Source organism: Vidua macroura, chromosome 10, assembly GCF_024509145.1.
Source record: "Vidua macroura isolate BioBank_ID:100142 chromosome 10, ASM2450914v1, whole genome shotgun sequence".
In the NCBI taxonomy this organism is placed as follows: Eukaryota; Metazoa; Chordata; class Aves; order Passeriformes; family Viduidae; genus Vidua; species Vidua macroura.
In genome coordinates, this window is record NC_071580.1 from 19959088 (window position 1) to 19976545 (window position 17458).

Consider the following 17458-nt stretch of genomic DNA (forward strand, 5'->3'; position numbering starts at 1 on the left):
GCCGCCGTGAGGGGGCAAAGCCGAGACACGGCGTGGCGGGGGTGCGCGGGGCGGCGTGCGGGGCCGGTGTGCGGGGCCGGGCCGGGCCGGGGCGCCGAGCGGAGCCCCGTCCGTCAGGAGCTCGCGGGGCCCATGGCGGGCGCCGAGGCAGCGCGCGCCCCTCCCGCCCTGCTGCGCGCGGCCCCCGCTGCCAGGTCGGGCGCCGCTAGAGGGCGCCGGCTCCCCCCCCGCCCCGCTGCGGGCGCGCATGCGCGGCGCGGGCGGCGGCGATGGCCCCGCAGTGACGGCCGGATCTAACGGCGCCACCGCGGAGCGCGCGCGGCCCGCCCGGCCCTGCCCGCGCGCCCACCGGCCCCGCGCAGGAGGCGGCGCCGCCGCCGCGGTGATGCGGCCGCGGTGAGCCCCGGGTGCCTCCGCCGCCCTCCCGCCGCATCGGGCAGCGCGGCCCCGCCGCCGCCCCGCGCCCGTTCGCGGATCCTTGCCTGCGGCCGCCGCCATGCCGGGCCGCCGCTGAGGGAGGCGCCGACAGCAGCAGGGGCCCCGCGGCGGGGCGGGTATGGCCCGCAGGGACCTGCAGTAGCGCCGCTGCCGCCCGGGCCGAGCCGCCGCTCGGAGCGAGGCCTCCCCCGCGGGAGGCGGAGGAGCAGCCGGCGCGGCCCCCTCTGGCAGGGCCGCCGCGGCCTCCGCGCTGCCGCCGCCGCGGCCGCGCGGCTCCAGGTGGCCCCGGACCAAGGTGACACCCGGCCGGCCCCCGCCCCGGGGCCACCTGCCCCCGCGGCCCGCGCAGACCTTCTTCGCACCGCGCAGCCGGCGGCGAGCGAGCGGCGGCGATGAACCCGGTGAATGCCACTGCTCTCTACGTGTCCGCGAGCCGCCTGGTGCTCAACTACGACCCGGCGGACCCCCAGTCCTTTTCCGAGATTAACAAGCTCCTGCCCTACTTCAGGCAGTCCCTCTCCTGCTGCGTGTGCGGTGAGGATCTTTCTTTTGTTCCTGCACAATGAGCCTCCCCGGGGCTCCCGCACGGCCCTGGGCCCGCACCGGGGCTAGCTCGGCCTCGCCTCGCCCGGCCCGGTCCGGGGCAGCTCTCGGCAAAGTTTGCCGGGCCCGGAGTCTCCGGTGCCGCGGCCGCCGGGGGGGCGGCTCGGCGCTCGGGAGCGGCGGAGTGGGAACTGCCCGGGCTGAACCCGCCCCCGGCGCGGGGCAGCCGCGGGCAGGGCCGGTCACAAGGGCAGGGAGGCGGCAGGGGCTGTGTCTCAACAGCCGCGCACGCTGCGAAGGCGGTGGCGGCGCGGAGAGAGTGTTTGCCTCAAAATGCAGCGCTTTATTATGATCACTGCTTCATCGAGGGTACGGCAGTTGTCAGTGGTTATTGAAATATCCCGGTGTAGTGGAGTTAATCGCTTTAAAAAAGCGATGACTAAGAGCGAGTGTGGTAAAAGATATCCAAAACGATATACAGACCGTAGAGGCAGGGAAAGAGGAACTTCGTAATTTTTTCCCCCCTCCTTGAAATGTAAACAATAAGTAATTCCGATTGAAAGCCAGGAATTTTGAGCTGACAGAAACAATTTTTTTTTTTTGTGCCTAGTGGATAAATGTTCTGTAACAATAATTACCATAAAAAGCAAACAGGCTGGAAGTCTGCTGGGCTTTCCCCGCTCCTGTCCCCCAGAAAAGAGCGTTCTGTGTGCTGTGGGCAAAGGCAGTATCCGGAATTTCGGTGCTACGGTCTGGGGAATACTGGGAAGGAATTGCATTCTGCTGTGTTTACGGAGTGGGGGCATGTGTCCGTCCTGGGAAGAAGCTCTGGAATAAACTGTTAGGTTTCCTTGAACTTCCCTTTGAAGCCTTGGTCAGTGTCGGGAGTGGGCTCTGACCTGTTAGACCTCTTGGTTGTTAAATTTTTTAAATCTCCTTTTTTCCCTCTGGTAGTTTTAAGTCCTACCCTGTTTGTGTTTGTATTTTCCTGACAGAGTGGTTTTATGTTCAGTATGTTTGTCGATACCAATGTGTGTGTTACACTGGGTTTGAATTGAATCACTAGGGTTTAGAAAGTTAAATATTTTATTTATTTACAGGATCAGGGTTTAACTGTTGAGACGGCTAAAGTAGCGTTAGATGCTTCCTATCCTCTCGCTATTGGCTCCTCCCACCTAAAGTCTTTGAAAATAGAGATCTGTTTGCACTGGGAAAGAGGGAGCCCGTTCCCAGGATCTCTGCATCGTCATTTCCTGAAGTAATTTGTCTTAAGGATTTTTCCTCATGGAATCCCGATGCTAGTGTTGATGCATCTCTGCTTTTTATTTCTTATCACCTTAGGCCTAATTGATTCCAACGCCAGCTGTGCTTTCTTCCCATAAATTCCTCCTGCTTTTGGTCAAAAACTAGACTGCTTTTGCCAAAAAATATTGAAATATCGTTCTGATTTTATTTAATAAGATATTTGCATTGCTGTGCTCTCTGGCCTCTCTACTTTAAGCCTGGTCTTCTAAAATGTGTTCTTTGTTCTCCTTGCCTTGCCTTCTTCCCTTATTGGCCTTTTGCAATCTTAGTTTTACACTCTGTGCTGTTGAAATTGTCCATCTTTAATTTGTCCCTGCCCAAATTCCTGAGCTTTTTTCCTCCCTTCTTCAGCTTTTCTTGCTTGGTTTTTCTGTCACTCTTAGTTTGGTGAAGCAAACCACGTTTTTAGTTTGTTTTCTTCTGTTTCCTTGTGCCTCCATGGATATTCCTATTTAAAAACTACCTCTTGATGGTTCCGCTTTCTCTCTTGACCCTTTGTTTTCTTTGAGTATTAGGGTTATTCCTTTGGTGTATATTTTTTTTTTTTCCTACTGTGGCCAGCTCTCAGATAACTGTAGCTGCTGTTTATTTGAAATGTTTTGCTTACAGCTGATTAACCAGTCTTATCTGTACCTCCTGGACTCCCGTTTGTGGTGTGTCAGTATCCAGGGGCCTCAGTAAATTCCACACTCTCTGTGAAGCCATGCAATAAAGCAGAGTTACTCAGGTGTCTGTCTGGAGCCTGAGGTGGCCATGGGGCAGTGGGCCTGCCCCACACAGAACTGCTCACTCTGGTGTTCCCAGTGTCACAAATCTACAGTTCAGACTGGTAAAGGCCAGTCCATCTTTTTCTCATTTGCTTTTTGTATTCCTTTTCTCTTAGTGCTAAGAGCTGTTACACCTTTTACACCTTAGTACTTTAGGTCATTAAACCCTATACAACCATCAACCATTTAGCTTTGGTGTTTTAAAAGATTAAAGTCTTAAGAACTGAAGGCTACATTAAGAGATCATGACAGTGAGCACTATGACCACCCAAAACTCTGCCAGAATCCCAGAATATTCTGAGTTGGAAGGGACCCACAAGGGCCATGGAATGTTAATGAAAGGCCATGGAGGGACTGAACACAGAACCTTGGTGTTCTCAGCACCCTGCTCTGACCAGCTGAGCTAACTGTGCACTGTGGGTTTGGGGTGGGTTTTTTGTTTTAATACTTGATAGCTTTTCTGATGCTCACTTCTTGCTGCCCTGTTTGTCTTTTTAGACCATGAGATCCAAATACCTGGCTCTGGGTCCATGTACATGGAACTTGGAGTGTCTGGTACTTTCCTTGCACAGATCTTTACAAAGTGCCGAGTGCTTTGTTGGAGAAATGCTACAGGAAGTATCAGCAGTGGTTAAAGTCTCAAGTGTTGGACTTCTAGGAATTCCCTTGGGAAGTTACTGCACAAATTAGTGCTCCTTAGGTCATCAGCTTTTTCTCAGTGTGTAATCTCTCTTGACTGTATTCTGTAATGTTTTGTTATGCTGTAGGTATTAATTCCATGGTCCAGATTGTCCCTTTAATTTTAGGGAACGGTTTTTAGGAGAAATGAGTGCTAGCTCCATAAATCAGCTAACATTCCTGGGCTTCCACTGTGCTCCCAAAGCACGAGGCATAAGCCAGCTCATTTCCTTGTGATCCCATAGTCTTTTACACCAGCTCACATAGCAGGGGGTGGCAGAAGTTTTTGGACCCACATAATTATGAAGTTCTAATTAAAGCTCTGATTTCAGATTCAGATTGGCACACATGGAATTGCAGCAGTAGAAAGCCAAAATGTAAATACAGTATGTCAGTGTAAGTCAGCTGAATCAGTTCTGGGTGGATTCAAGGTCTCCCTCTTGCCTCATGATGGGTGATAAGGGTTCAGTTCTGTAGCTGGAGCAGCCGTGTGTGTATTTCTAGGATTTAAGTGTGATCATGTGACAGTTTCCTGGACAGTGCTGTAGGTAATACATCATCCTTTTATAGGGATGTATAAGACAATATTTCCTAGAGCTTTTAAAACTTGAAAATAACTGCTCCCAAGTGTGCATTAGGCAGAAGGGCTGTGCCTTGTGTGTTTTGAGGATGTGAAATACAAGTTTCAGCCTCTGGAATAAAGTGATTATTATAAAATTGCATGTTAATACACATTTAGTTTAAAAATAGTATAGTAGAATTTATGCAACAAACTTCCGTGTTTTAAAGGTGCTGTCTATTGGGGTAAACATCTTAGCAGTGCCATTCTCTGGTTCAGATACCATGCAGGTAACTGCAAATCATTGGTCTTTTCAGCATTAAGAGCCTTCTCTGAAATTCTTGTAAGAGTTTAAATGCTTGTAAGAGATAGGATTGCCAGGCAGATCAGCTTAGCTTTTTATCCATAGAAAACTTCATTGTGGAATCTCTGAAAGATATTTCAAAGGTATGTAAAAGATTGTTATTGCTGTTTGAGAGAGTTCTTGGAAGCTGGCAGAGCTGCAGGACAGCGTCTTATGCTTGGCCAGGAACCCAGCTGGTGCTGGGAAATACAGGATGAGAATACAGTTCTTGTCTTAAACATCCTGTAATCTCAGTAAGGGGATGTGAGACAACATGTGGCTTTAGGGAGATTAGGGGGGAGGAACAAAGAAAGCCATGGCAGCACTGACTGGTACCTCACAGAGCCCCATCCGGTGTTCTGAGGCAGCTCTTGATAATTTTAGCCAGGGGGTTGAAGGCTCAGTGCTGCGGTAGCATTGTGGAAGCAACTCCCAAGCATGGGCAATGGCATGGATTGCCAAAAAAATAAAATAAGAACTGTTAGCTTTTGCTTTTCTATATAAAGATTAGTGGAAGGATGTTATTTCCCTCCTGCTTTTGTGTCAAAGCAATAACCTGTTTTGAGAGTTTTATACTGCCAAAGTAAGTTGAATGGAGTGTATAATTACATATTATAATCAATTATACTTGGCACTAGATCTGAAATGTCTCCATAGTTGGTGGTATACAGTTGTGTACAATTTTCCACTTTGTGCCATTCTGTTCATGTGAAGGCTTCTCCTCCTCTTCCTCGCCCCTCTCTGAGGTAATTCTCCTTTGCTTCTGCAGTTCCTGTGTCCCCCAATACCCTTCCCTGGTCGGCAGCTCTTGGGGTGTGGTTGGAACTCTTGGTTCCAGGTCCCAGGCAGAGCTCAGTGCTGTGGGCTGCACTCTGTCACTGGGAAATGGTGGGAACAGGGCCTGGACAGTTGGACTGAACTGCCCTCACAGGGGAGATACTTGAGTGACACCTAAACAGATGGAAACTTTCTGGAAAATTTAGTTTCCTGTCACAGACATGGAATAAGGGAGATGAAACAAATTCCCATTCTAATAAACCTTAATTATATGGATTATACTGGAGTTTCCATTTGGGATGTGAGCCATGGCTAAGTTGAGCTTGGGTAACAGAGTGTTACGAGTGAAAAAAGCATGAGTTTTTTAAGTTTTGGGATGGAAGAGTTCAGCTTAGGACTTCTTTGTTGTCCATTCCTCCTAGGTTGAGGAGAGTGAAGGCTGATTCATGATCTGTGCTGCCAGATCAGAGTTGCCTTTTATGTTTGAAAATTGGTCTGGTTCTGTGGGGTTTTTTAGGTATTTTCTCCATTGACATTTTCTTCTTTCCTCTGTTTTCAGTTATGAGAAATACTGTAAACAAAACTACTGGTAGTTTTTAAAAGTACATGATTTTCCCCTTAAAACTGGTCATGAATGGTTGTCAAAACATTTCTGAATTTGTGGAGAATGTGAAAAATAATCAGCATCTCTGAAACAACCATCAGAGAGTATGGACTAGGGGACTAAGTACCTATAAAAAACCTTCTGCTGCTGGTATTCTGTGTGTCCTTGTTCTGGAGAGCAGTTGTCTATAAAATGTCCAGTCACACATCTCTGTATACACCAGTTTTTACTCAAGAATATGTTGGGTGATTTCCTCTTAAAATCTCCCTACTCAACTTCGTTTCCCTTTCCTGTTTTCAAACCCTGTGTGTGACTCCTGGGAGAACTGCTTTGTCAAGGTTGTCTGCATTGTACTGCAGAAGTTTTGATAACAGAAAGTTCTACCAGTAGAATTCAAATTGGTTTCTAAACTAAAAATACCCCTCTGCCTTAGAAGAAAATTGAGTAGGAAGAGAAGTAGCTGTGGTCCCCTCGGTGGCAGCTGGGTGACAGTGACTTCCAAAGAGGGTTACAGTGCTGTCTTTGCTGGGATTGGGGAGGAGTGCTCCTGCTTGAGGAGCTGGGAGGTGATGGATGGCTTTGGTGGTGCCTGAAGATACTGATTAAAGCAATTGTGTTCCCGAGTGTTTAGAGAGGAGTTAATGTGCTGCCAGGAGGCATTTTTATTGGGATGGCTGAGCTCTGCCGGTCCGTGGGCAGGGAGCACTCCAGCACACCTTCCTCTGCCTTTGTTTGCTTTGCTACCCAAGATTTACACGTCAGGCCTCTCAATAGGGACTGAGCGTTCCTGGATATTGTGTTGGAGTCTTTAGTAAGGCCAGAAAGCATTCCCTGGGGCTGGGCAGTGACTGGAGAAGTGATGGCAGTACAGCCTTTCCGGAGCACGGTGCTTTGCAGGGAGCAGAGCTCTCCTGCTCTCCTGCAGGAATCGCACCGAGGCCCGCAGTGATGTAATTTGGTATTCCGGGTCTCCTGAGCCTGCCCACGGCTGGCTCCCTCTGCGCTGTGCCCTTGGGGAGCACACTTCACTCTGAGATTCTGATGCTCCAGCATTTTTGTTTAGTGTGGAAAAACTGTTTTCATTACTTTTTGTTTGCTCAGGGAATGTGATGAACTTGATCTATAACTTCCAAGGCAAGTTCTAACTCTTGTGAGTGTTTCTGCAGCTTAGAAACATGTTATTATTTTATACCCATAGGAGAAATGTTAATTTTGCTATTTGAAACTTCTCAAAATACAGCAATCTTGACTTTTGGAAAACATCATTATGTGAAAATTTTATATTACTGCATGGTGAAAAAGATTAAATTATCCATCTTCTCAAAGCCTCAAAGTTTGAACTTTACCACCTAGTTTGTTAAAAATACATTTAGAATTTTTCCTGTCAGGGATTTTGTAAGCACAAGGACTTTGAGACAGAACTATAACTTTGACATAGGACTTAGTAAAAATGTTCTGTTGTTTCTTATGTGGGGGGTGAACTCAAATAACAAGGCAGTCAGTCCCTTCTGCAACTATAATGTAATTTGTTGTAGTTTTTTTTCCTTGAACTTTAGCTAAATAGGTTGACTGTATTTCTCCAGATATGAAGAAAAATAATCTAACTGTCTTCTGATCATGGTTAAATTGGGTTCCCATGGTGTTCAGGCAAAAACAGTGCTGTTTTTATTTTTTCAGAGAGTTATACAAACATCAATTCATTAATCACAACTGTCTCTATATGAGGGTAATAATGTCTTTAGCAATTTTTTCATAGTTGTGTGTTCATGGAGGATGTGCAGAAATATTCAGTAGCCAGCAGAATGTTTTCTATGATAAAATTTTGAAATAAGTATTTTTAGTTGATTTGGGTTTTTTTTAAATGCTTTTTTCATGTCCCCCACATTTCCATTAGACCCAGCAGGGAATTTATAAGTGTTTGTGGATGTCTTGGTCAAGTTCTGGCGATGTGGTTGGGGTGATCTAAGGGCAGGGTGGTGTTTGCAGGAAGAAATAATTTCTCGTAGTTCACAGGGAAACTCTCATTGTTTCTTAGAGTTCTGTGCTGGGAGTCTTGGGAAACATTTTTATTTCTACTTTTTGGCTGAATTGAACAATTTCTCTGTACAGAACCTTGTGTCAAAGCCCATGACAGGATCACACATCTGTGGTGCTGTTGTTGTGAGCTGCCCTCAGCTCCGCACCGTGTTCTGCAGCCGTGGGTTCAGAGCTTTGCCCCTGGACAGATGTGGTTGTATCTCAGCTAAGAGCACGGTGCTCTGCACGTCTTGGGAACGTGCTTTGGGAATGCTGTGCAGTGGGTGGGACACCTGGGGACAGGGGATCCAGCAGGTTTCACTGAGAGGAGCTGCCCAGTATTTTTCTTCCTGGGACAACTGCTAGGGCAGGGGTAGGACAGACATTGGTCTGGGGATTCTGGTTTCTGACTTTGGTGCAGTTTTGGTGAAATGCATCAAATCTAACATGATCCAACCCACCCTGAGTGTAGGTCTGGAAGTGGGGGGTGTTAGGGCTTGGGATCTGTGAGACCTTTCCCTACTGTCATGTCCATGACAGCTGGCCCTTGCACTAACCTCTGTGAGTCAGAATGTGTTCAGTTTTCATGTTTTTCAGGAAGTTCTCAGATCTCCCACCCCTCTAAAACAGATCCCACACATTTGTTGTATTCCTCTGCAGATGGCTGACAGACCTTTTTGCTGCTCATCATATGCCTGCCTGTCTGTCGTCAGATAGTTTTGCAAATACTGCTTTTAGGGGATTTATCCAACTCGGGAAACACTGCTTTTGTGAGGGTATTTTCTGTTGTGTTTTGCCTTAAAGCCTCGTTGAGTTGCTGCTCATTCTTCAGTGGGCTCCAGCTGATCATTTTCTGGGTGAGAAGATGCTGTGTGGAGTGGCAGGGAGCAGTTCAGGGAAGGTGGTGGGGAGAGCAGGGCTTTTCCTTCCCACAGTGCTGCAGCTGAAGCTCTGGAGCTGCAGGTAGAGGGGTGGCTGAGCACAAATTCCCCTGTGCAGTGGTGTCACAGCAGGTGAGAACCAGCTCCTGTCCTTCAGGAGCTCCTGAGCTCTGAAGCTTGCACGTGGCAAGTTGTTGGAGCTTTCTGGCTGTTGCTAATTATTTTAGTAGAAACAATCAGATGATGTTTAATTCCAAAATGAAAAGGCTGACAGTATAGCAGTGCAGCTGTCAAAGCTCCAGATGTGGATATGACTTTGGGGTCCTTGGCATGTAGAAGTGTGTATGTGAAACCTCAGATGGGTAGAGCTTCCTGTTCCTCAGAGCTTGGTAGAGGCTCAGCATTTCTGTTTCTGTAGTCGTGGTTTAAAAATAAGCTCGTGCTCACTGTGCTGTTTGATTGGCACAGATTGGTGGGTGGGCTCCCTTGCTGCCCTCTCCTTATGTGTCCCATGGATGCCCCCAGTGCTGGCTGAGCACCACGGTGCCAGAGCACTTCTGGTGATCCCGGTGCAGCCAGGGTGAACCCCAGGGATACATTTGTATTTGTAAAAAAAAAATTGACTTTTTTTTTCTGTTGTACTTCATGAAATTAAAAGTTTAATAATGAAATAATTCTTAAGACTTTGGGTTGCTGGAATAGCAAAGATAATTTTCAGTGATTAATGTTCCAGTAGCATTTCCAAGAACCCTAAATTAAATATTTGTGTTTAGCCCTTTCCTGCCTTTGCTGAGGATAGGTGAGAATGGCTGGAAGTACCTGTTCAAGCCTTTCTTCCCAGGGAATTTCATCCATTAGGAGCGTATTTGCTGGGCACAGACACCTAACAATTGTTTTGATTCCCAATTCTTCTCCTCCCTTTGGTCTCAGAGACACAATTTGCAGATGCTTCCCCTTGTCCCTGCAGCTGTGAAATAATGCTCATTAAGGACCACAGCAGGAAGTATTCCATGTGGTTTAAGTGACCTCGCTCCAGCTCCCTGGACAGCCTTTCCAGATCAGCTGGGATGTTTGGTAAATAATATATTAAAAGTTTTTCCTCTTTATGTGCTCCTCATTAATTGTGGGTGTGATATTAATGTATGTATTTTGTCAACCTTTATGAAATCAGGATAGTTAAGAGCTGATGTGGAATGAAAGTCTTGTATTGGAGGCTTTGTAAGAACACAATTTTGCCTTTGGTGTATTGATAAACCCCTTAGAAAAGAGAGTGAGAAAAGACAGAGCAGAGTTCAGTAACACCAGGCTACACAGGGCTGTAAAACTGAAGGTCTGCAGTGAGGAATTGTGGAAGGGTCTAATGCAGGTCAGTGGCTGCACAATAAAATGAAAAATTACATTTAGCTTAGAGAAATACTAAATTACAAACATGGAAAAATATTAACTTCAGGGCCCACCATGCTTGTATCTTGGAGATCTACATAAATTTTCAAATTTCTAGAGAGGGGCAGCACTGATGGCCACTAGGCAAAAGTGAGATCTTGGCCTTGCAAAACTTCAAGGTTCCAAAACAGCTCAGGTGCTGTTTGTGGGACAGTGCTGCTGACTTAGTGCCCTTCCCTGAGTATTACAAGTAATGAAACTTAATTTTATGGGAAATTAGCATCTCATGGTTGACTTTTTTTTTTTTTTTTAAACTTGTCAGTTCTAAGACTGAGGAGAGTGGTAATGCCACAGAATCCATACAAGAGAGAAACTTTTAAGAATGAATATTCAATGAGATATGAGTTGAAACAGAAAATATTCCCACAGCTCAGGCATTCCTAATGTCTCTCCAGTGTAGGTTGCCTGGCATTTACTGGGAGTAGAACTTGCTCTGTTCTTCCTGGCAGGGAGAGCATGTGAAGTGTTTTGTCTTGTCAGTCCGTCTGGTTTTTCCCTCAAAGCCTCCAGAAATTTAAATTTTCCTGTATCCTCTTTTAGCATTTGTACTTATTCAGGAGTTTCAGCCAAATTTATTTTGGGAGAAATAAAACACACTGTTGGTGATGCCTTTTTTAAAAATCTAATTAAAATTTAAGGTGGTATCTTGTTATTTGGTGCCATCTCTGAAGTATTTTAGTTCTGTAAAGCATCGTAACTCAGCCTTATTTATTGTCCTAAGGAGCCAAGAAAGGCCGCTGGTGTATAAGGAGTGCACCCAGCTACTTTGTGTCATTAATTAATTGGGAATTAATTAATGCTGGTGGCTTTTGGCCCTGGGAGCACTGTAGTTCCAGGGCTCTGAAGTGTCTGCACTGGCCAGGGCACAGCTCCTGCTGGTCCTGTTGGACTCAGGATTCAGGGGGGCTGGACCATTGGTGGTGAACTCTCTGCTGAAGGACAGAACTTCTTCGAGGAGCTGGTGGGATTTAAAGTTTCGGTTTTTTCTCTTCAGGGAACTTTTCTCCTAAAATCAAGTTCCATCGTAGGACCACAATGGCCACAACTCTGCCTGTGTTGCTTATATTGTGTCATTTCAAGGGAACTTGGGGAAAAAATCCAGTAATTTCCCCCTACGGGTTGGACTGTGTGACTTCATGTTCCATCTGTTGGCTTTAAACCTTCCCAGCTTGATGTGATGAGTGTTTTGTCTTCTCCTGGTGGCGTCTTGTCACACTGTCACGCAGGGCAGGGTTCGTTCTGTGCCACTGTCTGTGCCACCTGCCAGCTTGCTGAACAACTGTATTTATTAAAAATTACTGTGTAATGCCAGCCTGAGCACTGACTCTTGTGATTTGTTGCTCAAAACTCAGTTTACATCAAGCCACACCCACTGAATGATGGCTCAGGTGGAGGGCTGGGAGCAACCCCTTCCCAAAGAGGGATCAGGGAATGCAGGGAAAAGAGATCAGAGGAGTAAGGAGAGAAAATATCTTTTGATGTTTTGGGGTTTTTATCCCAGTCTGATTTGATATATGCACTTTGCTTCCTCTTCCCAAGTTGTTTAATTTTATTCACTTGTTGCAGCAGATTGTTTTCACTTTGGGAAATCTGGGTGGGAATTCCCTGATGGCTGTAACTCATCCAGCAGGAGAAGGGTCTGATCAAAGCTGAGAATGTGCTGCTGGGAGGGGAGGGAGGGAGGGAGGCCCATTGCTGGGGATGACTACAGATACTCTGCAATTTAATTTAGGAGATGGAATATCTTTCTGGCCTAGAGCTGCCTGGAAATAGCAAAGCACTACTGTCACTTTCTGGATATAGGAACTAGATGGATTGTTTCTCTACAGAATTTAGTTTCACTTGTTCTTTCATATTTTATCCTTAGGTAATATTTGAGTTGTTCTTAAGGAAAACCAAAACCATTCTTCCAGGTTTTTACAGTTTTGGGGATCTGCAGACAAAACCTTCCAGACTGTCAGTGCTGGGGGTCTGAAGCTTTCTGGGCTGTCAGGGGTGTATGGATTCCTTTAGTAGCTGATTTTTATTCATTTTTTATTCTAAACAGTAAAATATTGAAAAAAATTCTTTATTCTGGTGGCTTCACTAAATGCTGAATGAAAAATAACACGAAGTCTTCTTCTGTTTAGGGGTGGATAGTTCATAATTTTTACATTCTTTTCAGAGTTTTCCCTCTGCTCAGTTCCCATTTGTTATTATGAATTCTATTAAAATCTTTGCAGTAAGTTGTCACAGGAGTTTATTATTTCACTTTTGGTAAATTCATAGTGATCTTGTGTGTTCTGTAAGTTTCCGTGGACAAAGCTGAAGGGGCAAAGGTGATCAGTAGTGTTGTAGTTGAGAATGTTTCTAAAGCAGCAGCACACAAGTTGTGGTGTGATGGTTTTCTTCTAATTTTTATCTAATGTTTTAAAACCAGGTTGGCAGCTGTGAGAATTTGTACATGCGATTGTTTGGATGGGATGTTTTTCTTGTGAATAACTCAACTTCTTGAGTAACTTTTTTTGATAGTACAAAAAAATTAATCCAATAATGTCCCGTAAACCTGCCTCAAGTCCATTGTAATTTTCCTCTTCCTTTTTCCCGTAGGAAATTTGCTACAAGACCCTATTGCTCCTACCAACTCCAATTGTCAGCATTATGTCTGCAAAACGTGTAAAGGCAAGAAGATGATGATGAAGCCCTCGTGTAGCTGGTGCAAGGACTACGAGCAGTTTGAGGAGAACAAGCAGCTGAGCATCCTGGTGAACTGCTACAAGAAGCTGTGTGAGTACATCACGCAGACGCCGCTGGCCCGGGACATCATCCAGGCCGTGGATTGCTCTGCAGACCTGCTGGCTCTGCTCAAGGATGGGGCACCTCTCCACGAGGAGACGGAGAAATCCTCGGATGCAGCCCTGGCTCTGTGTCTGACGCATTCCCCGGTCCCTTCCACCTCGGAGCTGGCGACGGACACGCCGGGGGGGTTCACGGCGCTGCCTGAGAGCGGCCCCAGCCTGGACCTGCGGGGCTCCGTCATCAACGGCTTGCCGCCCTGCAACGGGCTGTCGGTGGAGAAGCTCGGCGTGAGCATCCCCTCTCCCGAGCACGCCAGCGCCATCGATGTGTGCAGCACCGGTGATTACATCAAAACGGAGGACATCCCCGGCAGCCTGCAGCCCGTGTGTGACACCGTGGCCACCAGCGACCTGTGCCCCGCGGGCATCGACATCTGTGGCTTCAGTGAGGACATCAAGCCGGGCGGGTCGCTGCTGCTCAGCGTCGAGGAGGTGCTGCGCAGCCTGGAGACCGTGTCCAGCAGCGAGGTGTGCGACTCCAACCTGCAGCCCGGCTTGGAGGCAAACATGGCCAACGGCCCCTTCCTGCAGCTCTCCCCCCCTCCCCTCAGCCATAACATTTTCATGTCCACAGATGCTTCTCCTCATGGGCTCTCCTGCACGGCAGCCACGCCCAAGGTGGTGAAGCTGAACAGGAAGCGCTCTCGCTCCGAAAGCGACAGCGAGAAGGTTCAGCCTCTGCCCATCTCCAGCATCATCTGCGGCCCAACGCTGGGAGCATCGGCTCCCGTGACAGTCAAACAGGAAAATAAAATGTCTTTGCAGCCTATTGCGACTGTACCTAATGGAGGAACTACTCCCAAAATCAGTAAAACTGTGCTCCTGTCTAACAAAAGCATGAAAAAGAACTTAGAACATGCCCCTAAGAAATCCCACCCGAAAGCCAAACCAGGGGTGCTGAAAACAAAAGACAAGGCAAAGGAGAAAGTTCCCAGCAGTAACGTTATGCCAGGAAGCCCAACCAAAACTGTGTATAAAAAGCCACAAGAAAAGAAAGGGTGTAAATGTGGTCGTGCCACCCAAAATCCAAGTGTTCTTACATGCCGTGGCCAACGCTGCCCTTGCTACTCTAACCGCAAAGCCTGCCTTGACTGCATATGCCGTGGCTGCCAAAACTCCTACATGGCTAACGGGGAGAAGAAGCTGGAGGCCTTTGCAGTGCCAGAAAAGGCCTTGGAGCAGACTCGGCTTACTTTGGGCATTAATGTGACAAGCATTGCTGTGCGCAATGCCAGCACAAGCACCAGTGTAATCAATGTGACAGGGTCACCAGTAACGACGTTTTTAGCTGCCAGTACACACGATGAGAAAAGTTTGGATGAAGCTATAGACATGAGATATGACTGTTAAACTTTTCTTTCTTTTCCCTGCCATCTGTAGGGGAACTGCTACAGGTTTAAGGCAGCTATGGTTCTGTTTAACTTGCTGGAGCTCCTGCGTTTAGATCACTTGTATCAAGTGTTTTTCATTGCTATGTTCTGTGTATTAGTGTCTGGGAAATAGTTGCAGATAATGGAGGAGTTACCCTAAAACTGTTTTTAGTTCTTACAGCACCTCATAGTTTGAGATGGATTGCTGATGTAAATGATTTTATCACAAGATCTTTTGACAAGAAGTATATTGACCTCATTGTACTTGCTTATGCTTTGTGCTCAGTCAAAGCTTCAGCTTCAGTGTAGCATCCAGATAGTGCATCTCAACTGTGCTAGATGATGGTGTAGAGAAATAATTATTTGATGGGTTACAGTCACCATGAGCAGGAAATGACCTGACATTCCTGTGGGAAAGGCAGCACTGAGCTGGGGGATACACTCTGGAAAGGGTAGGTAGTGGTGATTGTGAGAATTGGTTGTGCCCTCTACTGAACAGCATACAGTTAAAAAAGAGTAATAAATATACTGAGCGAGCTGGCAGGCCAAAAGGCATCTCAGGCTGCAGGCAAAGCTCAGGAGGGTCAGGTGGATGCAAAGGTCGAGCTCCAGCTTGGATACCCTGTCCTGGTAATGTCATCATCATCCTTGGGGTTTGTCTTCCTGACACTTCACAGGTCATGTCCCTGCTCAGTTGCCCCTCTGTGCCAGCCCCCTGTGCGTCACAAGTCGCTGAGGGGCTGGGCTGGGGGAGAACATCACTGGTACCCTGTGAAGGTTCAAGTTCTGTTAGCACCATCGTCTCCCTTTCCCGAGTTCCTGCTTTTTTACTGCTGTTGCTTCTAGGGAAGAGAAGGGGTTTTGTGGGTTACAGGAAGTCCTTGGCTGATTTTCCCCCCTCTGGTGCTGATCAGTGCCAGGGCTACAGGGAGATGCTGCAGCACTTATCACCACTGGGGGGGTTGTTTGATCAGGTTTGTACCAGAGCTGGGACCCCTCCCACGGAGGGGAGTTCCCTGCTGACAGGCACCTCCCAGCCAGGGCACAGGATCGAGGGCTATCAAAGGTCAAATTTTTGGGGTGTTTGCTAAACAGAATAAGCTATATATAACTCACTCCACCCTGAACCTATCTCACTTTTTGCTGAAATGCTGAAAGCAGCTTTTGAAGGTCATTGCTTTTCAACCTGGGCCAAAAGTCTTCTCGAAAATAGAAAAATAACACAAAGTTGTCAAGCTTATCTGGAAAAGTGTTACAATGAAAGAATTCCTCTTAGGAATTCAGCTTTGTGCAAAAATGGTTGATCTCAGCGCAATCCCTAAATAAGAGTGCAGGCACAAGATTTAGTTGTGCCTTCAGGGCTTCTTTGGAAGCCTAAAAAGTTGAGATTGCTTTGTGAAAGTAGAAATTCTCTTGGAATGATAGAGCACAACCCGAACATGGGCTGACTCGAACACAAACATTACTGTCTGATTTTAAAGGCCATTCCTGTTTCAGCAGCATGTTAAATAGTGTGTGGATTTTTTTAGTTCCTTTCCTGCTTCCATCTTCCCTTTTCCTCAGGCACAGCCCCCACGGTGCTTTCCAGCCCGGCGCTGGGTGTGCTTTGATTTGGCACAAAGCACGTACAATGACGGTTCCTCACCGAGAAATGAGCAAAGCCCTTTGGACACAAATGGCACCTCCTTTTGTTTTGTAGTGTACCATGGTGTCATTTTCTGTGAATGTGGTCAGAGCTTTTTGTTGGTTTTGGTTTGTTTCTCCCCCCGTCTTTTTTGTGGGGTGGGCAGGGTGGGGGGTTAAAGCCATAGGAAGAAAAATGTGATGTACGTGTCCAGTCTGTACTTTTTTGTTTTTGTTTTGCAAGAAGAGTTGAAAAATATTTTTGATAATGAGTAAATGGTGGAAAATGCTTCTTAGTATTCTTGTCTTTATTTGCCAACCCAAGTACCTAAGATCTGTGTTTTTTAGCCCTCATGAGATTTAACGATGTCCTATTAAAATGTATTTAGTTAAACTTGTATGTGATTTTTGTGTTGACCCAGAGGGATCCTACCAGTCTCTAATTTGGTGGTTTGATCGTGACCTACTAATGTAAATCTGTTTATTAGTCCACTACGTGTAAGCAAAGTAGCGAACTGGAGTCTGGGAGCGGCTGCACAGCACGGGTTGTGTCGGAATGCTTTTGCAGAGCTGTTCAGTTTTGCCAAGATTGTTGATGGTACATTTTTAGGACTTTCATTAAATTAAATACAAAGTACCCTTGCTCCAGAAATGTGGGAGTATTTGGAATCTTTACTATCTCACTGCTGCATTCAATGTGGTACCAAAAGTTGGAGAACTTAGGTCAAGAGTGTTTTGGAGCGTCGACAGGAGAGCCCTGATGGTTAATGTAAAACTGCAAATGGTAGATTCAGGTTGTTTCTAAAAACATTTCCTTTTATGCTGCCACATTCTTGAAATGTATATTAAAATTCAAATTGATTTAATAAATGTTAGTTTTCTAATTCTATTTGGCAATTGCTGAAGGCATCAGTGTGGCATATGTTGAACTCACTGTCTAAGTACTACTTAGTGTGTTGATGACTAATTCTTTAATTGTTTAAATTAGGGTTGGCTTGGTTTGGTTTCCTTGCCCTCCTGGCTAGTTGTTTGTGAGCTGAGCAATGGAAAGGATAGTCTTGGTGCTGACAGGAATTCCAGCAGCTCCAGCTGGGAAAGCATTCCTTCCACAGCAGCTTCCTGCTTTGGGGCCTTCCTGCCTTGGCTTGGGCAGAGAGCAGGGTGAGAACGCAGTCCAGCACAGCCCAGGAGGGACTTGTCCCTGCTGCCCATCCCGAGGAGCTGGAGAGTCACTGGTGGGTGCAGCTCAGTGATTAGTTGAGCTCCAGCCTGGC

General features: G+C 46.7%; 1 protein-coding gene across 3 annotated transcripts; it reads left to right on the forward strand.

Moving 5' to 3' along the window:
• The first annotated feature begins 409 nt into the window (after positions 1–409).
• Positions 410–16473, forward strand: MSL2 (MSL complex subunit 2). 3 transcript variants are annotated; one of them, XM_053986454.1, is made up of 2 exons: positions 410–972; positions 12944–16473. In XM_053986454.1, the coding sequence occupies exons 1-2, from the start codon at positions 831–833 to the stop codon at positions 14539–14541; spliced, it is 1740 nt and encodes a 579-aa protein (XP_053842429.1). In that variant the 5' UTR covers positions 410–830; the 3' UTR covers positions 14542–16473. The 3 variants fall into 3 exon arrangements, with proteins under 3 accessions (XP_053842429.1, XP_053842431.1, XP_053842430.1); XM_053986456.1 differs by lacking the exon at positions 410–972 and adding an exon at positions 1260–1350; XM_053986455.1 differs by lacking the exon at positions 410–972 and adding an exon at positions 9938–9985.
• The last annotated feature ends 985 nt before the right edge of the window (positions 16474–17458 follow it).